General features: G+C 39.9%; 2 protein-coding genes across 2 annotated transcripts in view; one reads left to right on the top strand and one right to left on the bottom strand.

Moving 5' to 3' along the window:
- Window positions 1–532, top strand: part of ankk1 (ankyrin repeat and kinase domain containing 1) — a 361,956-nt gene extending 361,424 nt beyond the window's left edge. The window contains exon 10 of the transcript XR_014601334.1: window positions 468–532. The gene's annotated coding sequence lies outside the window, so the exon portion shown is untranslated. The remainder of the gene's footprint in view (window positions 1–467) is intronic.
- LOC311050528 (uncharacterized protein) overlaps window positions 1–27,192 on the bottom strand; it is a gene marked incomplete at its 3' end in the record, with an annotated part of 55,407 nt that overhangs the window by 8,525 nt on the left and 19,690 nt on the right. Inside the window, exons 5-11 of the mRNA XM_084064613.1 lie at window positions 10,572–10,796; window positions 9,144–9,270; window positions 8,446–8,645; window positions 7,267–7,479; window positions 6,366–6,511; window positions 5,310–5,437; window positions 2,022–2,169 (exon numbers count right to left, since the gene is read on the bottom strand). Of these exons, the coding sequence (XP_083920739.1) occupies window positions 2,022–2,169; window positions 5,310–5,437; window positions 6,366–6,511; window positions 7,267–7,479; window positions 8,446–8,645; window positions 9,144–9,270; window positions 10,572–10,796 (1,187 nt within the window). The remainder of the gene's footprint in view (window positions 1–2,021; window positions 2,170–5,309; window positions 5,438–6,365; window positions 6,512–7,266; window positions 7,480–8,445; window positions 8,646–9,143; window positions 9,271–10,571; window positions 10,797–27,192) is intronic.

Below are 27,192 nucleotides of genomic sequence, written 5' to 3'. Positions count from 1 at the left end.
CAGTACATATCTGGTGGTAGCAGACGCCACTAATCCCAATTGTCAATTACTGTACACATAGATTAGGGCAGAGGTTTTAAAATGTTTTGTGCCCAAGGCATGCTTATGGGCAAGTCAAAATCTCAAGCCACACCTGTATTCATTGCAAAAAATAGCACGATCTACAAGATCATGTAGATTGGCTATTTTAGCTACAATCCACTTTTTGTAAATGGATCAATAACAAATATACAGTATGTTCGCCTATAATGACATGCTCAATAAATAGGGACACATACCAGGTGAAAAGTGGTAAAAAAAAACAACCAGTGGTTTAAAGTAATTAAGTACATTTACTCAAGCACTGTACTTAAGTACAATTTTGAGGCACTTTACTGGAGTCTTTCCAATTGTCTATATCAATGAATACCACTGTGCCACCACTCTCAAGCAGTGGTGGACAAAGTACTCAAATGTTTTACTTAAAGTTATACAGTGCAGGTCCACAAATAACGATTTTTAGCAGCCTCTGCTGGTCATTACCGTCACTGCAGGCCGTTCGTTTATCCTCTGTTACCCAGTAGGGGTGTCACGATTCACTTACCTCACGATTCGATTCAAAATCGATTCCTAGGGTGCCGATTCGATTAAAATTGCGATTCTGCGATTAATTGATATTCGATTCGATTCTGCGATTTATTGCGATTTTCTAGGGTGCCGATTCGATTAAAATTGCGATTCTGCGATTAATTGATATTCGATTCTGCGATTTATTGCGATTTTCTACCCCAAATCACTTTGCTTTAATTATACTAGAACATTTTAATATAATATAAACCATGAAAAGTTGAATCATACACTTCAATGCAGCCAGATCATGTCAGGCAGTCTTTCTAACATTGATTTCAGACAAATTGCCAGTGAAAAAGGTACTAACTTATTAAAAAAAAAATAATAATATATATATATATATATATATATATATATATATATATATATATATATATATTTCTTTTTTTTTAAAATCGATTTTAATATTTTGAATCGATTTTTAAAATCGTGGCATTAAGAATCGCGATTTATTCATGAATCGATTTTTTTTGACAGGCCTATTACCCAGAATTCCATTTGTTTTCACCGGAAGACGGAAGCGTTTCAAAAAGCGTTCTTTTAATTGTTTTATACGATCTGTGGATCGTTTCTCTTATCCAGTGGAGCTTTAGTTACCGTGAGCTGTGTTTTCTTTTTCTGTTGTTTTTCGATCTTCAAATCATACAATCTCTTAAAATCAGCGTGAGTTTCTTTTTTGTTATTAGCGCGGTAGTTCCTGGCCAAACAGGAAACCGGTGCGGTAGTTCCTGGCCAAACAGGAAACCGGTGCGGTAGTTCCTGGCCAAACAGGAAACCAGTGCATTTCCGCTTCCGTTTTCCGGCCAGATGACGCCATTTTCGCGGGAAATTCCCCCCCGACACCGTTCAATAGAAAATATATAAATAAAAGGCTTTCGGGGGTGAAATTCATGGAGTGGGTGTTTTTGCCACTCACAAAAGTTATACAATTTAACTTTAGTTTTGTTGAAAAGGTTACCTAGTACTACTTTAAGTAAACGTATCAATACTATAATGTAGAAGTACTCTGTTACAAGTAGAAGTCCGGAATTCAAAAAATTCAAAATGGCGACGCGTTGTGAGCTTGTAGATCGGCTATTTTCAAATAGCCTATATATGTATAAAATAAGGCAAAGTGATTAATGTATGTTTATAACGTAAAAATGTGTATCTGCAAAGTAACTAAAGTTTTCAAATAATTGTAGTGGAGTAAAAGTACAATATTTGCCTCCGAGGAATAGAAGTAAAAGTATAGACAATTGGAAATACTCCAGTAAAGTAAAAGTACCTCAAAATTGTACTTAAGTACAGTACTTAAAGTAAATGTACTTTAGTTACTTCACACCACTGCTCTGAAGAGTTATGGGAGTCCTTGAAATTAAAAACAAAGTTTGAGAGCTGCCTGGTCTCTAGACTGTGACGGATGGACTCACCCTGGCCCAGCCTCTGGTGTGGTCTCTGTGTCTGAGGCTGAGCAGCAGCTGTCCATCAGGGCCGACCTGTCCAGAGAGCTGTGGCAGCCTGGCCATGCAGGAGGTGTTGCACAGCTCCTCAGACGACACGTAGCGCTCACACTGACAGCTGAGGAGGGAACGCACCGACGGGTACAAACAGTAGGAAGAGAGAAAAACCAATTAAACCCAGTGGCCCCAGTGATACACAAAAAATAGCAGGTGTACAAGCCCGCAGCGCGGCACGACGGGACGTGCTGTGAGCTTGTACACCTGCTATTTTTTGAACATTTTTGAAAAGAAGTGTTTGAAAAATGATTCATAATTTAGAATTGTTTAACACAAATCCGGGGGGTGCATGCCAGGCAAGAAAAAACATTTTCAGATAGGGGTCCACGGCCAAGTACATATCATATCGGGGGTCCTTGGCACAAAAAAGTTTGAGTACTACTTATTTAGAAGGCATTTGTTGAATCGGCCTCAGGTCTTAATGGGTTAAGCGAGTTCATAGCTTTCTTGTCACAGCTGTCTGTTTCTCTGTCTCGCTCTCCTGCCTTTAAGTGTCTCTCCCCTTTGGCCACTCCCACATTACATTACATTCCACAGTAACAAAGTTCATTTGCTAAAGTGCTGTACTTTTGAGGTAGTTTTACTTTACTTGAGTATTTCCATTTTTCAATACTTTATACTTCTTTTCCACTACAACCCAGAGGCCCATATTGTAGGCCTACTTTTTTACTCCACTACAATTATTCTGTAACCTTAGTTACTAGGCCTACAACAGATTTAGATCACATCAGCTATTCAACATTGTGAAAATACCACCGCTCAGCCGTTAGCAAACTTAGCAGAGGTGTTGGAGCTGAAGAGGATGAAACTGGTGGAGAAAAAAAAACAGCATTCCACACACTAAAAACGGTGAAAGTATCAGAGTTTATAATATAAACTATGATTTCTGCACAATTTTGAGTGTGCGAATGCTGCTTTCTTCCACCATTTTCTTTCTTTGGCTATTCAAAAATAGCCATTCTACAAGCTCAGAAATCGTCACTTTCTGAGCTTGTAGACCGGCTATTTTTGTAGATTTGCCATTTGTGAAATAGGTACAAATAGGCACAATGAGAACTGTAAGTATAATTTGACACCAATATTTTTGTAAAAGCCCTGTGAACACAGGGCTTTTACTTGCAACCGATTATTTCTACCTTGTGGTATTGCTACTTCAATATATATATATATATATATTCTGCTGATTGTTTCCAGCTCACCTCCAGTCCCAGCTACAGTACACACACACACACACACACCTGTTGCCTGTCCCCGCTCCTGTCATCAGCCCTGTAGCTTCCTCAGCCATCATCAGCCTGCTGATAACACTGGACGCATGCCACCCAACAGCTCTCTGCCAGACTGTAAAGTATAACCTTGCTGTCGGGCAGAAACCTCTTATCTCCATAGTCTAACTACTGTATTTGTGTAAATTAACCCATTCAATGCGGGAACGCATCCGTGTCATTTTAGATTTTAGCTATAACCATTATTTTATACTTTGCTATTAAAAAGATGCAGATCTACAAGCTATTTTTTTTTTATTGTGAAAAATGTGTGCAAATGTTATATTTAATATAATATATATGTTTTTAAAGTGAACATTTGTAACTCAAATCTTTGCTCCCTGGAACAAAATATTTCACAAATGTTCGCTTTAGAAAATATATATTCAAAGATTTGGACACATTTTCAAGATTTTTAAAAAATAGCAGATCTACAAGCTCATAAAAGCTCAAGATATGAGCTTGTATATCTGCTATTTTTTGATAGCCAAAGACCTCTAAAATGACACAGATGCGTTCCCGGATTGAATGGATTAATGGCCTACGTCATTATACTAGAGCGTCACGCAACAGTACCAAAAGTAGCAGATGTACAAGCTCGAAGCGACGCGTTTTTTCGAGCTTGTACATCTGCAACTTTTGCTATTTTTTTATTTGAATTCTGAAAAGTAACAGTTGGACATATGAGGTTTCCACCCGACAGAGTCGATATGTCACCATGTGTCACCATGTCTTGGCTCCCTGTACTTTCTACTTGTGAGATTCCCGTTTTTTCTTAGTCCCGTCTCAGATTCTACTCTACCTGCTTCTGTAAGGGTTTGACCTTTTGCCTGTCATGGGGATTGTTGGAGTCTCGCCATGGCTTCTTCCTGTGGACGTGTTTGTGTGTTGGGAGTGACTACCAGATTTTGACCTCCTGCCTGCATGCCCCCACTAAGCTGTGAGCACCATTTACCAGTCACAACGCGTCATGATTCGACACGTTGTGAGCTCTGCTAATAGATCTGCTATTTTGAACGATTTTTTAACCTATAGTGTCACAAGAAAACAAAAGAAAAAGACAATTATTCCTCCAAAATCGGTTATTTTATTAAAATTGAAATTTGTTTTTATAATAGATTAAATCAATGACCATTTGACCATTAACTTTTACACCCCTACTTTGCTCTGCAATAAAGGTATTAGTGGGCGTGATATCTTGAGAGAGCTCAGTTATGTTAATTTTTCTCCTCAAAACTTTGAAGTATGGTGGAGTTAGAGTGTGCCAAGTAAATGTTGTTGTTAGCTTTTAGATTAGCTATTTTTGCTGTTCATCCAACAAAGAAATATACAGTAGGGATTAAGTGGATAAAACGGTCGACACATCGTTGGGTGCAGTGTTGTTCGATGATGGATGTGTATTGGAAAAGAAGTGAGGTCATTATTGCCTCGTTGTCATTTTGCAGTGTGATAAATGAGTGTTATCATGTCAACTTGACAGTAGCCATGACATCATTGTGTCTATATCTATGCTTACAGGAGTCAGGAGTTTCATGTTGGTGCTTCAAAATGTTTGTCACCTTCGGGAGAATTTATTTATTTGTATGTAAAAAAAAAAAAACGTTTTAAAGGTTAAAGCTCTATATTCGGATTCTGTAATCAAAGAGTGTTTGTTCAGTAACAGGGGTCTCCCTGTCTTTCCACCTCTTTATTAAACAGAATATAGTAAAACGAAAAGAAAAAGAAAAAAGATCTGCTTATAGTTCAGAATAGGGATGCTAGGGTTCAAATGGTAAATGTAAAAACGAAAAGAAAGTTCCTATCACACAACGATTTTGCGGCCCCCCTGTTGTAACTCCGAGGAACCCCTAGGGATCCCGGACCCCCTGTTGAAGACCCCTGATCTAATTGATAATTAGGCCCACTACAACAACAACAACAACAACAACAAACTCACATGCCCATCTCTATGTCCAGAGTTCCTCCATGAGCTCCACATGTGACGTTACAGTCATACAGGCTGGGGGAGATACACTCCCTGGTGGCCGCCAGGCGCACCTCTCCTGCAACGCACCGCCTGTTCACCTGGAACCAGTGGAGGACAGTAACAAAGTACTGAACTTAAAGGTCCACTTCACCCATTTTCAACCTATCTTCGTATAATTGGTGATCGCTAATGCAAATTATAATATGGTACCACTTTGTCTACTCTGTCTGTGTCTCAGAGGAGGGCTGTGGACAGTTCAGAAACCCGCCTACCAGTGACATCATCGATGGGCAGTTTTGTATTTATTTATTTATTAATGTGCAAACAATGACTTTCCAGGAAGAGAAAGCCTGCAGTTTCTATTAGCTTGGATTCCCCATCGATATGTCAATGGTAGGTGGGTTTCTGAACTGTCCACAGGATAAACCACCAAAAAGCTGAGGCATACAAAACAATGAACTAAGATGTTCATGTCATCATTGATTGTTGATCCTCTGTATCCTCCAAAGAGGATGATACGATCTCCCACCATGCAGCAGCACTTTTTTTAATCAGAGACTGTACAAATGGAACCAAATGGACCATTTGGGGCCATTTGGTTTCATTTGTAAAGTAATTTGTTCAGTGTTGGAGTTAAAATAACAGAGTATTTGGCCCCAGAGATTAAAAAACATAGGGGGGGGGGGGCGCTGGCCTAGCAGTCCAGGCGCATACTACATTTTTTCACAATGCGTCGCTGCGTTGTGAGCTTGTAGATCTGCTATTTTCAAACGATTTGTATACATTTTGAACACTGCCGTTCTACATAATGAGTACTTTTACTTTTGGTACTTTAAGTACATGTTGATGCCAATACTTTCATACTTTCACTCAAGTAAATCGTGCATACAGGACTTTTTCTTGTAAAAGAGTATTTCTACATTGTGATTTTTTTACTTAAGTAAAAGATGTGAGTACTTCGTCCACCACTGCTACTTGATATTAACAAGCTTAGGATTCACTGTGCTAATGGAATGGAGCACTGACCTCGGGCTGACAGTCCAGCTCACTGTCAGCGTTGGAGCTCTTAAAGTCCAGCTGGTTGTAGAAGATGAAGCCCGTTCTGCACAGACAGGAGCCGTCCGAGTGCTGGAACGCTCTGTTCTTACCAAGGCAAGTACAGGACGACGACCCTGCATGGCAAGACAAATTTCCTGCATTAATGCAGTGGTTTTCAAAGTGGGGACTGCGGCCCTCAGGCTTTATTATTGTCATTATTGCTGTTACAATCAGTGTTAATTCTGTCGGCTAAAACTATGACTGTTGACTACGGTTTTCACCAATGAAAACTAAATAAAAACGAAGCTATAATGACTAAAACTATGACAAAATATATTGACAATTTCGTCAACAAATAAAATAAAAATAAGACCTAAAAATGCATTTTTAGGTTGGATACCAATGTTATCCAATCAGGAGAAAGGACTCATACAGGATACAGGATAGACCAGTGAAATTGGAAGTGATGACACAAAGAAATGAGCAGGAAAAAAAACAACTGGAACAATATAAAATGTAAGCTAATAAATAGGTACTCTCTGCTGAAAATGTAAAATGTTAAAGTTGAAAATTTGCAACACCCCTGAAAATGTATTGTCTGTTTATTAAAGAGCTGGCGAGATGGGGGGGGGCTGTTGTTGAACAAACGCTCTATTAGCAATAATTACTATCAGAATATAGTGCTTTAACCTTTTAACAAAAAACAAATCACTTTTTTAATCACTTACCCAACCTTTAAATGAACACTGAGGATTTTACAGTTTAGATTGGTGTGATTTTATTTGTGCTGAAAAATCAACCTTGTTTGGAAAAATAATTACATTATTTAAAAGAAGGAATTCAAAAGGTTGTGAATCACTGCTCTGCTGTGTGATTAAAGTGGGTGCACCTGCTGTGGAGGTGGAGGAGCTGCCACAGGGGAAGCAGGCCTTCTGGGCAGCCAGGTGGTTGAAGGTGCCAGCTGGGCACGGCTGGCAGTCGTCCGTTCTCTCTGCACGGTCCAGGTTACCAAAGGTACCGGGGGGGCAGGGCACAGGGCTGCTGGAACCCACGGGACACACGTGTCCCAGAGGGCACGGGTTACTCCGGAACACATCTGCACCTGGGCACGTTAACAAATAGGAAAAACAACACTGTTGATTTGGAGGTGTTAGTGTCATGCAACAACTGTAGATGATTAAAACCTTTATACTTGACATGAGGTGGCTCTGTACTCCCCTCTACACCATGACATCTCTTCACTGAAAATAACCAAACTACATGCTCACAATGGGTCGCAACACTACTGCTTTAAACATGTATTATTATTGTTGTTAGTATAGGAATAAACACAGGAGCACCCGGATGGAGCGGACTGAAAAGGCCCTAGTCAAACCCGAGTTCCTGTTTAACACGAAAAAGTTGGTCATGGCCCCACCGGCAAAAACAGTAAACCAAAAAAAATGCAGAATGGGTTCCCAGATTTCCGTTTGACAGGAAGTAATTAAGATTGGACTTTAATCTATTGTTAATTATAATTATCTCCATTATGACACTGTGGAAAAACTTATTTTTTCATTTCATGACGTCTTTAAAGCTTTTTTTCAACTAGAGACAGAGGACAATCTCCAAACTTTCGATGTTTAAAAGGAGTTTAAAATGACCCTGCATTGCATTGCAGAACCAATCAAAAGTCTTTAGGACTTAATATTGAAGTGGTGAGAGGATAGTTTCCAAAGCAGTGGGCGAGGCGTAGGTTTGTTAGCGTCCATTCTAAGCACTGTTCTAGGAACTGCCTTGCATTTAGAAGTCCACAGACGTATCGGTTGACGGAGATCTCCAATCATTTGCCAACGCAAGACTAATTATGTAGCTAGCATACCTGCAAAAACATGTACTGCATCCATTTCTACCAGCTCAGGTTGTTTTCAATTTGCTTTGAACCGCTGCCTAGAGCCTACCTCTTTCTAGTGATGTAAACAGCTGAGTGGATGTTGACATGGGGTTTCAACAAGTCTCATAGCAACAGTAAGACTGAAATAATTCCCAATGGAGTCAGTGTAATGATCTGTGCCGTAATGCTATATACCTGGAGGGCAGTGGTATCCCGCTGGGCACGGAAGGCACTGAAGTAAGGGAGAGAGGTAAGGACGATAGGTGCCTCCCTCACACGCCACACAGCAGCTGTCCTTGGAGCCCCGGAGGCCGTTGGTTTTGACAGGCATGGAACCCCCTTCACAGGAGCGCATGTGGGAGCTGTTGACGGGGCAGTAGTAGGGGAATGGACAGCTGCAGAGGAACAGTGAGCGGCTGGGTTATTTATAACACTTTCGATGCATTATTTCTCAATGCAGAATCAGTCTTAGGACAGTCATATCCAAGAATAAGTCCAACATTTTCAAGCTTTTATCATTTCCACAGAACTGATCTCAGATATCAAAGGAGATTCTTAACTCTTTCACTGCCAAGGACAACTTTTACGACTTTTTTTCCAAAGGCTCAGACTGCCAAAGACAACTTTTATGACCTTTTTGTTTTCAGTGGTTTTCCACCAGATGGTGCTGTTCTCTAATTAACACACAAGTGACCTATCATCCTCAAGTCACACAGATCACGTGATCGAAAGATCTGACTTCCTGCTTCAACGGCCTGTAACATGCGACCAAAATTTCATTTTATTCATTAAATAAAAGTTACATAGTGCCGCTTTAACTTTATGAAAAGGAGTATAATGAACCTTTGTTTGCTGCCTTTATTATTGATTATTGGGCTGGGCCCGGGACTCACAGTTGCTTTGGAACATTGTAGGTGTGCGACCCCTGAGGACAGAAGTAACCTGCAGGACAGACATGAGGCTCTGCAGTCTGGGGTCCACAGTATGAGCCTGCTCTGCACAGCTTCTCTGAGACAGCACCTACACAATAGAACAATTATTTGTATTAAGGCCTTTTTCCATTACAGCTTATAGACCAGTCCAGTCCAGCATATACCAGACCAGAACCGCACCACTTCAAAATATCTACCGTTTCCATTACACAAAAGTACCCCTGCTCAAATCCACAGGTATGAGTAGCAGACTCCGGTCATTCACACTCATTTGTAATGTAAATTTTTGCCTAACAATGGAATGTAGGTGAGTGGCCAACTGTCCTGTATACAAATGCAAATCACCTGTGCACGTGGCCCAGCTTGGCCTAGCTCAGACCTACCCAGGACTGGGTCATCTTTAGGCACCAGTTTAGTACCACTTACACACCACTCTACCCACTTCATTGTAGTGGAAACCGTTGCTCTGGTGGTCGGTGTGGTGTGGGGTGAGGCCATGCATTTGGAAAGCCGCCTTTAGAGTTCTCAAATTCTGCCCGCACCCGACCCTACCGACCCGACCCGATGTTTTTGGGCCAAGCCAGGCCGAAAATGTATGCTAATTAGTCACTCACAAAATAGACATTTTAACTGCCCTATACGGTAAGGCCGACGGAAATGGCAGTGGATGCGTTGGATGCAGCTCAAAGTGAACTTTAGTCAGGTATCTAATTTGTCGCCGTCCGACCTTCCTAGTCCGTGTTATTAAAAATAAACTGGCAAAAACGGCCAAAACTCAAACATCGAAAGTCGGCGAAGATGGAACGGAAGGTCCAATCTTCTCAGTCCAAAGCTTGTTGAATGCATGACTTTGAGGCAGAGTCCTGCAACGGGCGGGATACCCGACGGGTACCCGCGTTTGACGGTGAAAACGAGTGGTAAATATATTTTTATTTTAAGTTCACGGGTACGGAGACGGGCGGTACTGAACTAAACACGGGTGGTTAACATTGTATTGTGAAAATCAGAGAGCACTGTTTCCGCCCAAACAACGTCACTTGTGTAACTTCACACAGCACGCCGGCATAGAGCAACGGTTAGGCGGGTGGGCGTTAACCACTTTCTATACTTTGGCTATTCAAAAATAGCAGATATACAAGCTCATATAGTGTGTCACTCCATTGCTGCGCTATGAGCTTGTAGATCTGCTATTTTTGAAAAAGAATTGTGCAAATCTTTTAATTTTATAATATTTTTAAAGCGAACTTTTTAACTGAAATATTTTCCTCTGGAGGTCCCTGTTCACACAAATACTTTTGACATGGGGGTCCGCGGCCAAATACATATCATTTTGGGGGTCCTTAGCACGAGAACGCTTGAGAACCACTGTATATTATCAGGTCAACTTACCAGGGGGGCATTGGTAGGAGGCCCTACACGGTATCCCCTCCACGTTAGGCCGTCCTGTAGTGCGGGGGTCTGGGCAGTACGTTCCCCCTGCACAGGGTTCACACTGGCTAGGCACTGCACCTCCTGGAAGGGGTCTCTTGGTGCCAGCTGGGCAGAGGATGGGGGGTCCTGTCCCACTACACCAGTACCCAGGTGGGCATGGCTTATTGGAGTAGCCTGTGAGACCTAAAATAAAATAAAAATACACGCAATGGAAAATGACACACACCCTTGTTCTGTTCATTTGATTGTTTGCTGTTTGTTTTAATTTAGAGTAGCCAATTATTTCTTTACCACTTTTCTACAAGTTTAGTCATTATGTCAATTAACCCTCCGCATACATTTCTGTGTTGCCAAGGCTATTTTACCCAAACTGGCTCACCTGCCAGTGATGAGCCCCCACCGGGAGACATATAGCGCCTCTGTTCTTCCATTCAACACACGCCGCAAATATCACCCTCCCCACTCGGCGTCCCACCCTATGCACAGCAGCCATATTGGACAGAAATCAGGACTCTTCTTTATTTCCTTCACAGATGTTACCAATGATACTAATGAAGGCGCTGTTCCATTTAGTGTAGCAAAGTGGTTCTCAAACCTTTTAATTTCAAGGACCCCCATAACTCTGAGAGTGTACAAATGGAACCAAAGGGACCCTTACAAATGGAACCATTTGGTTCCATTTGTACACTCTCAGAGTTACACACCCATAAGTGGCCATTTGGAACCCCCTCAAGGAGCCATGAGGGTCCCTGGACCCCACTTTGAGACCCACTGGTGTAGCAGAGCGTTTCCAGTGATGCACAACATAAGCACCCTGACTCTGTTTGACCAGAATGGAACAGAACCTTCATTAGTGTCATTGGTAACACCTTTGGTAACACCTGTGAAGGAAGTAAGGAAGAGGCCCAATTTCTTTCCAATATGGCTGCTGTGCATAGAGCCTTCGTATGGACCCCAGATACAGTGTGTTGGATTCAACACGCACGCACGCACGCACGCACGTGCGCGCACACACACACACACACACACACACACACACACACACACACACACACACACACACACACACACACACACACACACACACACACACACACACACACACACACACACACACACACACACACACACGCACACACACGCGCCTTATTGACATTCCTGCTCAAATCATCTATAAATCTATCACAAGTAGATTTTAGTGTATTAGCAATCATGAATTAGTAAGGTGGAATAATCTATTTGGCATATGTAAAGGCTAAATATACACTCACTAGTAGCACAGCATTTGTAACATAGCTGCAGGCATTCGAGGGGAAAATGAGATTAATTTGTCTATTTCTGTGCAAATCCACCAAGCACATAATGTGTCATAACATAATCGTCTCTGTCGGGGTGGGAAGCTCATATGTCCAAAACTGTTACTTTGATTAAAATGAAAATAAAACATAAAAAAGTAGCAGATATACTACTTCTGCTACTTATGATGCTTTTGTAAGACACTCTAGTGTGATCAAGTTGGGTATTACTTTACGAAAAAACACAAACAGTTAGGATATGGAGATAAGTGGTTTCTGCCCGACAGCAACAATATCAATGTACAATCCTGGCTTATGGTATTTATGATGATGTAAATATGAATCATCTCTGCATGTTATACAACAACAATAATAGCATCCTGCTGAGTCCTGCTTTGAACCACCTGCTGTTATTAAGAAATTAATTCCCACACACACACACACACACACACACACACACACACACACACACACACACACACACACACACACACACACACACACACACACACACACACACACACACACACACACACACACACACACACACACACACACACACACTTAATGGTAATTTGATTACCGGCGGAAAGATGCTAATGTATCCGGTAGGAGACTCAAAGGAGTCTCTTTGTGTCTCCTACTGGAAATACATCAGATTATTGGCTCAGGAATGTGTCAAAAAAACAAAAAATATCTCCATGAATTCAAGGCTTCATGGGGTGTGTAATATGATAGAAAATAAGTCATTTTTTGGGTGAACTATTCCTTTAAATCTAATCTAGGATAAACTGTACTCTCTGTAGGTATAACACTGTACTGTCTGTAGGTATAACACTGTACTGTCTGTAGGTATAATACTATACTCTCTGTAGGTATAACACTGCACTGTCTGTAGGTATAACACTGTACTGTCTGTAGGTATAGCACTATACTCTCTGTAGGTATAACACTGTACTCTCTGTAGGTATAACACTATACTCTCTGTAGGTATAACACTGTACTGTCTGTAGGTATAGCACTGTACTGTCTGTAGGTATAGCACTGTACTGTCTGTAGGTATAACACTATAATCTCTGTAGGTATAGCACTGTACTGTCTGTAGGTATAACACTATAATCTCTGTAGGTATAACACTGTACTGTCTGTAGGTATAACACTGTACTGTCTGTAGGTATAACACTATAATCTCTGTAGGTATAACACTGTACTGTCTGTAGGTATAGCACTGTACTGTCTGTAGGTATAGCACTGTACTGTCTGTAGGTATAACACTATACTCTCTGTAGGTATAACACTGTACTGTCTGTAGGTATAACACTGTACTCTCTGTAGGTATAACACTATAATCTCTGTAGGTATAACACTGTACTGTCTGTAGGTATAATACTGTACTGTCTGTAGGTATAACACTGTACTGTCTGTAGGTATAACACTGTACTGTCTGTAGGTATAATACTGTACTGTCTGTAGGTATAACACTATACTCTCTGTAGGTATAACACTGTACTGTCTGTAGGTATAACACTGTACTGTCTGTAGGTATAACACTGTACTGTCTGTAGGTATAATACTGTACTGTCTGTAGGTATAACACTGTACTGTCTGTAGGTATAACACTGTACTGTCTGTAGGTATAATACTGTACTGTCTGTAGGTATAACACTATACTCTCTGTAGGTATAACACTGTACTGTCTGTAGGTATAACACTATACTCTCTGTAGGTATAACACTATACTCTCTGTAGGTATAACACTGTACTGTCTGTAGGTATAATACTATACTCTCTGTAGGTATAACACTATACTCTCTGTAGGTATAATACTATACTCTCTGTAGGTATAATACTATACTGTCTGTAGGTATAATACTATACTCTCTGTAGGTATAACACTATACTCTCTGTAGGTATAATACTATACTGTCTGTAGGTATAATACTATACTGTCTGTAGGTATAACACTATACTCTCTGTAGGTATAACACTGTACTGTCTGTAGGTATAATACTATACTGTCTGTAGGTATAACACTATACTCTCTGTAGGTATAATACTATACTGTCTGTAGGTATAACACTGTACTGTCTGTAGGTATAATACTATACTGTCTGTAGGTATAATACTATACTGTCTGTAGGTATAACACTATACTCTCTGTAGGTATAATACTATACTGTCTGTAGGTATAATACTATACTGTCTGTAGGTATAACACTGTACTGTCTGTAGGTATAATACTATACTGTCTGTAGGTATAATACTATACTGTCTGTAGGTATAACACTATACTCTCTGTAGGTATAATACTATACTGTCTGTAGGTATAACACTATACTCTCTGTAGGTATAATACTATACTCTCTGTAGGTATAACACTATACTCTCTGTAGGTATAATACTATACTCTCTGTAGGTATAACACTATACTCTCTGTAGGTATAGCGCTATACTCTCTGTAGGTATAACACTATACTCTCTGTAGGTATAACACTATACTCTCTGTAGGTATAATACTGTACTGTCTGTAGGTATAACACTGTACTGTCTGTAGGTATAACACTATACTCTCTGTAGGTATAACACTGTACTGTCTGTAGGTATAACACTATACTCTCTGTAGGTATAGCACTATACTCTCTGTAGGTATAACACTGTACTCTCTGTAGGTATAACACTGTACTCTCTGTAGGTATAGCACTATACTCTCTGTAGGTATAACACTGTACTCTCTGTAGGTATAACACTGTACTGTCTGTAGGTATAACACTGTACTGTCTGTAGGTATAACACTGTACTGTCTGTAGGTATAACACTGTACTGTCTGTAGGTATAACACTATACTCTCTGTAGGTATAACACTGTACTCTCTGTAGGTATAACACTGTACTGTCTGTAGGTATAACACTGTACTCTCTGTAGGTATAACACTGTACTGTCTGTAGGTATAACACTGTACTGTCTGTAGGTATAACACTATACTCTCTGTAGGTATAGCACTATACTCTCTGTAGGTATAACACTGTACTGTCTGTAGGTATAACACTATACTCTCTGTAGGTATAACACTATACTCTCTGTAGGTATAACACTATACTCTCTGTAGGTATAACACTATACTCTCTGTAGGTATAACACTATACTGTCTGTAGGTATAACACTGTACTCTCTGTAGGTATAACACTGTACTGTCTGTAGGTATAACACTATACTCTCTGTAGGTATAACACTATACTCTCTGTAGGTATAACACTATACTCTCTGTAGGTATAACACTATACTCTCTGTAGGTATAACACTGTACTGTCTGTAGGTATAACACTATACTCTCTGTAGGTATAACACTATACTCTCTGTAGGTATAACACTATACTCTCTGTAGGTATAACACTATACTCTCTGTAGGTATAACACTATACTCTCTGTAGGTATAACACTGTACTGTCTGTAGGTATAACACTATACTCTCTGTAGGTATAACACTATACTCTCTGTAGGTATAACACTATACTCTCTGTAGGTATAACACTATACTCTCTGTAGGTATAATACTATACTCTCTGTAGGTATAACACTATACTCTCTGTAGGTATAACACTGTACTGTCTGTAGGTATATAACACTATACTCTCTGTAGGTATAATACTATACTCTCTGTAGGTATAACACTGTACTGTCTGTAGGTATATAACACTATACTCTTTGTAGGTATAATACTATACTCTCTGTAGGTATAACACTATACTCTCTGTAGGTATAACACTATACTCTCTGTAGGTATAACACTGTACTGTCTGTAGGTATAACACTATACTCTCTGTAGGTATAACACTATACTCTCTGTAGGTATAACACTATACTCTCTGTAGGTATAACACTGTACTGTCTGTAGGTATATAACACTATACTCTCTGTAGGTATAATACTATACTCTCTGTAGGTATAACACTGTACTGTCTGTAGGTATAACACTATACTCTCTGTAGGTATAACACTATACTCTCTGTAGGTATAACACTATACTCTCTGTAGGTATAACACTGTACTGTCTGTAGGTATAACACTATACTCTCTGTAGGTATAATACTATACTCTCTGTAGGTATAACACTATACTCTCTGTAGGTATAGCACTATACTCTCTGTAGGTATAACACTGTACTGTCTGTAGGTATAACACTATACTCTCTGTAGGTATAACACTATACTCTCTGTAGGTATAACACTGTACTGTCTGTAGGTATAACACTATACTCTCTGTAGTTATAACACTGTACTGTCTGTAGGTATAACACTATACTCTCTGTAGGTATAACACTATACTCTCTGTAGGTATAACACTGTACTGTCTGTAGGTATATAACACTATACTCTCTGTAGGTATAACACTATACTCTCTGTAGGTATAACACTATACTCTCTGTAGGTATAACACTGTACTGTCTGTAGGTATATAACACTATACTCTCTGTAGGTATAATACTATACTCTCTGTAGGTATAACACTATACTCTCTGTAGGTATAGCACTATACTCTCTGTAGGTATAACACTGTACTGTCTGTAGGTATAACACTATACTCTCTGTAGGTATAACACTATACTCTCTGTAGGTATAACACTGTACTGTCTGTAGGTATAACACTATACTCTCTGTAGTTATAACACTGTACTGTCTGTAGGTATAACACTATACTCTCTGTAGGTATAACACTATACTCTCTGTAGGTATAACACTGTACTGTCTGTAGGTATAACACTATACTCTCTGTAGGTATAACACTATACTCTCTGTAGGTATAACACTGTACTGTCTGTAGGTATAACACTATACTCTCTGTAGTTATAACACTGTACTCTCTGTAGGTATAATACTATACTCTCTGTAGGTATAACACTATACTCTCTGTAGGTATAACACTATACTCTCTGTAGTTATAACACTGTACTCTCTGTAGGTATAACACTATACTCTCTGTAGGTATAACACTGTACTCTCTGTAGGTATAACACTGTACTGTCTGTAGGTATAACACTATACTCTCTGTAGGTATAACACTATACTCTCTGTAGGTATAACACTGTACTGTCTGTAGGTATAACACTGTACTCTCTGTAGGTATAATACTATACTCTCTGTAGGTATAATACTATACTCTCTGTAGGTATAACACTGTACTCTCTGTAGGTATAATACTATACTCTCTGTAGGTATAACACTGTACTCTCTGTAGGTATAATACTATACTCTCTGTAGGTATAATACTATACTCTCTGTAGGTATAATACTATACTCTCTGTAGGTATAATACTATACTCTCTGTAGGTATAATACTATACTCTCTGTAGGTATAATACTATACTCTCTGTAGGTATAATACTATACTCTCTGTAGGTATAATACTATACTCTCTGTAGGTATAATACTATACTCTCTGTAGGTATAATACTATACTCTCTGTAGGTATAACACTATACTCTCTGTAGGTATAACACTGTACTCTCTGTAGGTATAATACTATACTCTCTGTAGGTATAATACTATACTCTCTGTAGGTATAATACTATACTCTCTGTAGGTATAACACTGTACTCTCTGTAGGTATAATACTATACTCTCTGTAGGTATAACACTGTACTCTCTGTAGGTATAACACTATACTCTCTGTAGGTATAATACTATACTCTCTGTAGGTATAACACTGTACTCTCTGTAGGTATAACACTATACTCTCTGTAGGTATAATACTATACTCTCTGTAGGTATAACACTATACTCTCTGTAGGTATAATACTATACTCTCTGTAGGTATAATACTATACTCTCTGTAGGTATAACACTATACTCTCTGTAGGTATAATACTATACTCTCTGTAGGTATAATACTATACTCTCTGTAGGTATAACACTATACTCTCTGTAGGTATAACACTATACTCTCTGTAGGTATAATACTATACTCTCTGTAGGTATAACACTATACTCTCTGTAGGTATAATACTATACTCTCTGTAGGTATAACACTGTAATCTCTGTAGGTATAATACTATACTCTCTGTAGGTATAATACTATACTCTCTGTAGGTATAACACTGTACTCTCTGTAGGTATAACACTATACTCTCTGTAGGTATAATACTATACTCTCTGTAGGTATAACACTGTACTCTCTGTAGGTATAATACTATACTCTCTGTAGGTATAATACTATACTCTCTGTAGGTATAACACTGTACTCTCTGTAGGTATAATACTATACTCTCTGTAGGTATAATACTATACTCTCTGTAGGTATAACACTGTACTGTCTGTAGGTATAACACTATACTCTCTGTAGGTATAATACTATACTCTCTGTAGGTATAACACTATACTGTCTGTAGGTATAACACTGTACTGTCTGTAGGTATAACACTATACTCTCTGTAGGTATAATACTGTACTGTCTGTAGGTATAACACTATACTCTCTGTAGGTATAACACTGTACTCTCTGTAGGTATAACACTGTACTGTCTGTAGGTATAATACTATACTCTCTGTAGGTATAATACTGTACTGTCTGTAGGTATAACACTATACTCTCTGTAGGTATAACACTGTACTCTCTGTAGGTATAACACTGTACTGTCTGTAGGTATAACACTATACTCTCTGTAGGTATAATACTGTACTGTCTGTAGGTATAACACTATACTCTCTGTAGGTATAGCACTGTACTCTCTGTAGGTATAATACTATACTCTCTGTAGGTATAACACTGTACTCTCTGTAGGTATAATACTATACTCTCTGTAGGTATAACACTATACTCTCTGTAGGTATAACACTATACTCTCTGTAGGTATAACACTATACTCTCTGTAGGTATAATACTATACTCTCTGTAGGTATAACACTGTACTCTCTGTAGGTATAATACTATACTCTCTGTAGGTATAACACTATACTCTCTGTAGGTATAACACTATACTCTCTGTAGGTATAATACTATACTCTCTGTAGGTATAACACTGTACTCTCTGTAGGTATAATACTATACTCTCTGTAGGTATAACACTGTACTCTCTGTAGGTATAATACTATACTCTCTGTAGGTATAACACTATACTCTCTGTAGGTATAACACTATACTCTCTGTAGGTATAACACTATACTCTCTGTAGGTATAATACTATACTCTCTGTAGGTATAACACTGTACTGTCTGTAGGTATAATACTATACTCTCTGTAGGTATAACACTATACTCTCTGTAGGTATAATACTATACTCTCTGTAGGTATAACACTGTACTCTCTGTAGGTATAATACTATACTCTCTGTAGGTATAACACTATACTCTCTGTAGGTATAATACTATACTCTCTGTAGGTATAACACTATACTGTCTGTAGGTATAACACTGTACTGTCTGTAGGTATAACACTATACTCTCTGTAGGTATAACACTATACTCTCTGTAGGTATAATACTATACTCTCTGTAGGTATAACACTATACTCTCTGTAGGTATAATACTATACTCTCTGTAGGTATAACACTATACTGTCTGTAGGTATAACACTGTACTGTCTGTAGGTATAACACTATACTCTCTGTAGGTATAACACTATACTCTCTGTAGGTATAATACTGTACTCTCTGTAGGTATAATACTATACTCTCTGTAGGTATAACACTGTACTGTCTGTAGGTATAATACTATACTCTCTGTAGGTATAACACTGTACTGTCTGTAGGTATAATACTATACTCTCTGTAGGTATAACACTGTACTGTCTGTAGGTATAACACTATACTCTCTGTAGGTATAACACTATACTCTCTGTAGGTATAACACTATACTCTCTGTAGGTATAACACTATACTCTCTGTAGGTATAGCACTATACTCTCTGTAGGTATAACACTATACTCTCTGTAGGTATAACACTGTACTGTCTGTAGGTATAACACTATACTCTCTGTAGGTATAGCACTATACTCTCTGTAGGTATAACACTATACTCTCTGTAGGTATAACACTATACTCTCTGTAGGTATAACACTATACTCTCTGTAGGTATAACACTATACTCTCTGTAGGTATAACACTATACTCTCTGTAGGTATAGCACTATACTCTCTGTAGGTATAACACTGTACTGTCTGTAGGTATAACACTATACTCTCTGTAGGTATAACACTATACTCTCTGTAGGTATAATACTATACTCTCTGTAGGTATAATACTATACTCTCTGTAGGTATAACACTATACTCTCTGTAGGTATAACACTATACTCTCTGTAGGTATAACACTATACTCTCTGTAGGTATAACACTATACTCTCTGTAGGTATAACACTATACTCTCTGTAGGTATAATACTATACTCTCTGTAGGTATAATACTATACTCTCTGTAGGTATAACACTATACTCTCTGTAGGTATAACACTATACTCTCTGTAGGTATAACACTATACTCTCTGTAGGTATAACACTATACTCTCTGTAGGTATAATACTATACTCTCTGTAGGTATAACACTATACTCTCTGTAGGTATAACACTATACTCTCTGTAGGTATAACACTATACTCTCTGTAGGTATAACACTATACTCTCTGTAGGTATAACACTATACTCTCTGTAGGTATAATACTATACTCTCTGTAGGTATAACACTATACTCTCTGTAGGTATAACACTATACTCTCTGTAGGTATAACACTATACTCTCTGTAGGTATAACACTATACTCTCTGTAGGTATAACACTATACTCTCTGTAGGTATAACACTATACTCTCTGTAGGTATAATACTATACTCTCTGTAGGTATAATACTATACTCTCTGTAGGTATAACACTATACTCTCTGTAGGTATAACACTATACTCTCTGTAGGTATAATACTGTACTCTCTGTAGGTATAATACTATACTCTCTGTAGGTATAACACTGTACTGTCTGTAGGTATAACACTATACTCTCTGTAGGTATAATACTATACTCTCTGTAGGTATAACACTGTACTCTCTGTAGGTATAACACTGTACTGTCTGTAGGTATAATACTATACTCTCTGTAGGTATAACACTATACTCTCTGTAGGTATAACACTATACTCTCTGTAGGTATAATACTGTACTCTCTGTAGGTATAATACTATACTCTCTGTAGGTATAACACTATACTCTCTGTAGGTATAACACTATACTCTCTGTAGGTATAACACTATACTCTCTGTAGGTATAACACTATACTCTCTGTAGGTATAACACTATACTCTCTGTAGGTATAATACTATACTCTCTGTAGGTATAATACTATACTCTCTGTAGGTATAACACTATACTCTCTGTAGGTATAACACTGTACTGTCTGTAGGTATAACACTATACTCTCTGTAGGTATAACACTGTACTGTCTGTAGGTATAACACTATACTCTCTGTAGGTATAATACTATACTCTCTGTAGGTATAACACTATACTCTCTGTAGGTATAACACTGTACTGTCTGTAGGTATAACACTATACTCTCTGTAGGTATAACACTGTACTGTCTGTAGGTATAACACTATACTCTCTGTAGGTATAACACTGTACTCTCTGTAGGTATAACACTGTACTGTCTGTAGGTATAACACTATACTCTCTGTAGGTATAATACTATACTCTCTGTAGGTATAACACTGTACTCTCTGTAGGTATAACACTGTACTGTCTGTAGGTATAATACTATACTCTCTGTAGGTATAACACTGTACTGTCTGTAGGTATAATACTATACTCTCTGTAGGTATAACTGACAGAGCCGATTCTCAGTTCTATGTAATGTGGGTTTATAAGTTCTATTCATATTGTTAATGTGTTCAACTAATTAATCATTCAATTGAATAGACTAGAAGCTCGCCCCCGCTACGCGGGGGCTCGCGTCTAGCCCGCAGCCACGCGCACGTAGCGCCCGCGGCCACTTGGCAGCTCATATAAGTGGCGTAGCGTCATGAGGGCCAGTGGGGCCGTGGCTCGGTCAGTGAAGACCCTGTAGTGCGGATGATATGTGGCATAGAGGGGCAGATTGTAAATCCCCAGAGGAAACATCCGTGGGCTACCATTGGTTCAGCGATGTGTGCGGTCGCCCTGCGGCCCCTCCTCCTCCACCAATGTGCAGTATTGAGAGCCCTGACGTCACAACAATTGGAGCGATGGGCACTGCACTCTGGTTGGTTAGGGTACACCTAGGGCCCAGGTAGAACCCAGTTAAAGCCTGCATGGGCAAACCCAGGTAGGAGCCGCCTTGGTCCCACATAAACATGGCTAGTTGGGGCCCACCTAAGGGCCAGGTAGAAGCTACTTATAGCCTGCATGGGCATCACAGTTGGGACTGAAGTGGATGCCGCTGACATTGCTGACATGGGGTCCATATGGTTTAGCCCACCTTGAAACCATATGGGAACTACGCTGGCATGCTGGCTGGAATGCAAACGCTGCATCATACCTGTAGTGTGTAGTTTGATGTTGTGTGTGTAGCAGATATACCTGCAGTGTGTAGATCAATGTCCATATGAAAGTCAATGCCCAGCAGTGTTGTTTTTTTCTCCAGCAGAGTTTCTAGTGTCTCTGTCTCTCTCTGGAAGAGGTTGCACATGAACTCTGCAGCCGCACTGAGGCGCTCCAACACAAACACTCTGATATTAAGCTGCTTCACACAACAAACATCAGCACCACGCTGCTGTTTGTCCAAAAGACACAATATCTCCTCTCCCACCGACGTCATGTGTTCATTTATCGACAGCCGTACAGAGTCCTTTTGACACATTTTACCTCGTTTATCCAGCTCTCACTGACTCTCCACATCGGGCTGTTATAGCGCCACCATGAGGCTGAGTAGAGAAATCTCAAGTGGAATGTCTTCCTCGGCATAGTGGGAATGTGGGTGCAAAGTTGCACGGAAAGTGCATGCTGTGTTCATAATGTGAGGCATTTTGGTCCAAACGGAGCAGTCCTGCAGACTTTGGAAGCCATTTTAGCCAATCAGGATGGAATATGAAAAATCTGAAAGAGCCGTTTTTTTTAATGACTGTGGAGATACTGTGTACCGATTTGCGTGATGTTTGGGCAAAATATGTAGGAGTACTGTGAGAAAATGTGTTTAGCAAAAAGCGGCCTCCTGGTGGCACTGTAACAGGGCCATGTGAAAGAAATAGGGCAGAGGTTGTGAATTGCCATCCAGGGAGTGTGTGTGCACAGTTTCGCTGCGATCAAGTCAACGATGTGAGAGATTAGCTATCACAGACGGACGGACAGGGGGTGAAACATAGTCTTGCGCCATGCCTTTCGGCCTGGCGGAGAAAATAAAAAAACGAAAGTAAAGGAAATGACCATTTCTGCAACAAAAGTAGTCAACAAACTATACTATAAAAACATTGGCCACATTGTGAAATAATCTAAGAAAGAGGCAATCATGTAGAAAATAGCCGACCTTGAAACCATATGGGAACTACGCTGGCATGCTGGCTGGAATGCAAACGCTGCATCATACCTGTAGTGTGTAGTTTGATGTTGTGTGTGTAGCAGATATACCTGCAGTGTGTAGATCAATGTCCATATGAAAGTCAATGCCCAGCAGTGTTGTTTTTTTCTCCAGCAGAGTTTCTAGTGTCTCTGTCTCTCTCTGGAAGAGGTTGCACATGAACTCTGCAGCCGCACTGAGGCGCTCCAACACAAACACTCTGATATTAAGCTGCTTCACACAACAAACATCAGCACCACGCTGCTGTTTGTCCAAAAGACACAATATCTCCTCTCCCACCGACGTCATGTGTTCATTTATCGACAGCCGTACAGAGTCCTTTTGACACATTTTACCTCGTTTATCCAGCTCTCACTGACTCTCCACATCGGGCTGTTATAGCGCCACCATGAGGCTGAGTAGAGAAATCTCAAGTGGAATGTCTTCCTCGGCATAGTGGGAATGTGGGTGCAAAGTTGCACGGAAAGTGCATGCTGTGTTCATAATGTGAGGCATTTTGGTCCAAACGGAGCAGTCCTGCAGACTTTGGAAGCCATTTTAGCCAATCAGGATGGAATATGAAAAATCTGAAAGAGCCGTTTTTTTTAATGACTGTGGAGATACTGTGTACCGATTTGCGTGATGTTTGGGCAAAATATGTAGGAGTACTGTGAGAAAATGTGTTTAGCAAAAAGCGGCCTCCTGGTGGCACTGTAACAGGGCCATGTGAAAGAAATAGGGCAGAGGTTGTGAATTGCCATCCAGGGAGTGTGTGTGCACAGTTTCGCTGCGATCAAGTCAACGATGTGAGAGATTAGCTATCACAGACGGACGGACAGGGGGTGAAACATAGTCTTGCGCCATGCCTTTCGGCCTGGCGGAGAAAATAAAAAAACGAAAGTAAAGGAAATGACCATTTCTGCAACAAAAGTAGTCAACAAACTATACTATAAAAACATTGGCCACATTGTGAAATAATCTAAGAAAGAGGCAATCATGTAGAAAATAGCCGATGTACAAGCTTACAAAGCCTCTCAACGTGAGGCGTTTCGAGCTTGTAGATCTGCTATTTTCTCAATATTTTCTTGTGGAACGGAGTCAAACAAAATGTGGGGGTCCCCAGATCAATTACGTTTATTTGGGGGGGGGGGGGGGGGGGCCTGAAAGGGTTGATAAGCACTGCTCTAATCGGAGCGAAATTATCTGAAATTACTACATGACCATAATGCAGCCTAAACATGCGTTGCACGGGCGGTCCTGCCATTACGTTAGTTGCTGTGGAGCTACACAGTTCTCCTGAAGACACACAAGGCCACAATATACACCATCTACAATGGACTAACTGAGCAGCAATAATAACATTCATCACAGGAACGTGCATTGTTGACAAAGTGATTGCACAGCCGCTGCAGGCATGACAACAACCACGTTAGCGTTAGCTACATGCCAGCTGTCACAGCTCCCTGTCCGTCGTTGATGCGACTGACTCTGATGGCTACAGCAAGCTCTCTGCGATGCCATTGTCTGGGAACTGCTCTTAGCGTGACACGACCAATGAGAGTGAGCGCTGTCGTTGTTGCTAAGATACGGTGGCGTCTCTGCCCCATAGCTTGTAGATCTCTCACGCATGATTGGCGTAGGCTGCGTTGCCAGGTCTGACTGTTTGTATAAGCGATTCTGGGCTTATTTGGGTGCACTTTTGGGGTCGTTTCCATAGACCACGGCAGTGCTTATTTCTTTCCCGTGACCGATGTGGCAAAAAAGGTGCAAAACGAACCATCCGGAAGTAAAGTGCGAGATGAAATATATAGCACTTTATGATTATTAGAGAAGGAGACAGATGTGAAGGTTGAAAATGGAATGTAGGAGGTTATATATTTTTTCATGAGTGATTTGTGTAGCAAGTTGTGAGTGAATTGGGCCACTCCTGTGGGCGGGGGGCTGATTAGAACCATTGGGGTTTGGGAAGGAGACGCTCTCTGTTTGAGTGGAAAGATGATGTATATTCTTCTCCTTATGTGTGCAGGAGCCAGAGACTGCATATTAGGTGGTTTGTTATCGTTACAGCTACAGATGTTTACATAGTTTCCTTATCTCTAAGTCCAGCAGAAGCTTGCTGTCTCTGTATCCTCTGCTCTGCCTGCTAACTTCAAGTACTGAGTACTCATAGAGTACTTCCTAAGCCCTGCCTCCTGCTTAACTGTATCTCCTGTCTCATGTTGCTATATAAACCAATGTAAAAGTATTTGTACTCCAGAAATGATTCAGGTCAAGCTGTACATTGCTCCTTGCGCAAGTAAAAAGAAGGAGATCTCCGTTGTGTCTGTGTCTATCTTATTCCAATGTGTGATCTGAGCCTAAGGTGTTTGTAAAATGATAAAGCAATCTATCATTACAATGGTCCTTCGAGCCGGATGTCAGAGCTGTTCCAAGAAGAGTAAGAAGGAAGACGCCGCTGGAAAAGTCTGCAGCCAGGACCCGGATCCTGAAAAAATCCTGGAGCGTTGAATTCGCCTCCAGGCCGGTGGTCATCTCGTCTTATCATCTGCTCTTCAAGGAACGGCCGACGGCATTTGAACGCTGATCACACAACTATAAGATAGCACGTGAGTGAGACACAAAAGTTGTCTATCTGCGTGCATATAGACATAGGCCTAAGCACTGAATAAGCAGTGAAATCTTAGGATATTTTGCTTGTTTTAGAAGCAACAGAGTGATTTATTTCCTGCAAATTGTATACTGTAGTGTGTATGAAATCACAGATATTGACAGACGTGCGTCATCACTATGTGTATCCAAAACGCGATCTGAGTGAGTTATCCGGGTCTAACGATTTTCTCTCCGCGGTCATCACTATGAGTGAGCCGTGAGCACTTTTCCGGATCATCTTCTAGAATAACCCACGAGGTATCTGTATTCAGTCTAAATCTAGAATAACCCCCATTTCATTCTAAGGGGTGTTCGGTCTAGATTGGATGGGAGTACTCTTGGGTGTTCGATGAGAAATCCGTTGGAACGTGGTGAAACTGAATGTGTGATCTGAGCCTAAGGTGTTTGTAAAATGATAAAGCAATCTATCAATAACACTGTACTGTCTGTAGGTATAATACTATACTCTCTGTAGGTATAACACTATACTCTCTGTAGGTATAACACTATACTCTCTGTAGGTATAACACTATACTCTCTGTAGGTATAACACTATACTCTCTGTAGGTATAACACTATACTCTCTGTAGGTATAACACTATACTCTCTGTAGGTATAACACTATACTCTCTGTAGGTATAATACTATACTCTCTGTAGGTATAACACTATACTCTCTGTAGTTATAACACTGTACTGTCTGTAGGTATAACACTATACTCTCTGTAGGTATAACACTGTACTGTCTGTAGGTATAATACTATACTCTCTGTAGGTATAACACTGTACTGTCTGTAGGTATAACACTGTACTGTCTGTAGGTATAACACTATACTCTCTGTAGGTATAACACTATACTCTCTGTAGGTATAACACTGTACTGTCTGTAGGTATAACACTGTACTCTCTGTAGGTATAACACTGTACTGTCTGTAGGTATAACACTGTACTCTCTGTAGGTATAACACTGTACTCTCTGTAGGTATAACACTGTACTCTCTGTAGGTATAACACTATACTCTCTGTAGGTATAACACTGTACTCTCTGTAGGTATAACACTGTACTCTCTGTAGGTATAACACTATACTCTCTGTAGGTATAACACTATACTCTCTGTAGGTATAACACTATACTCT

Source organism: Gymnoscopelus microlampas, assembly GCF_963454915.1.
Source record: "Gymnoscopelus microlampas genome assembly, chromosome: 8".
In the NCBI taxonomy this organism is placed as follows: Eukaryota; Metazoa; Chordata; class Actinopteri; order Myctophiformes; family Myctophidae; genus Gymnoscopelus; species Gymnoscopelus microlampas.
This window is presented reverse-complemented; position numbering and strand designations above follow the sequence as displayed.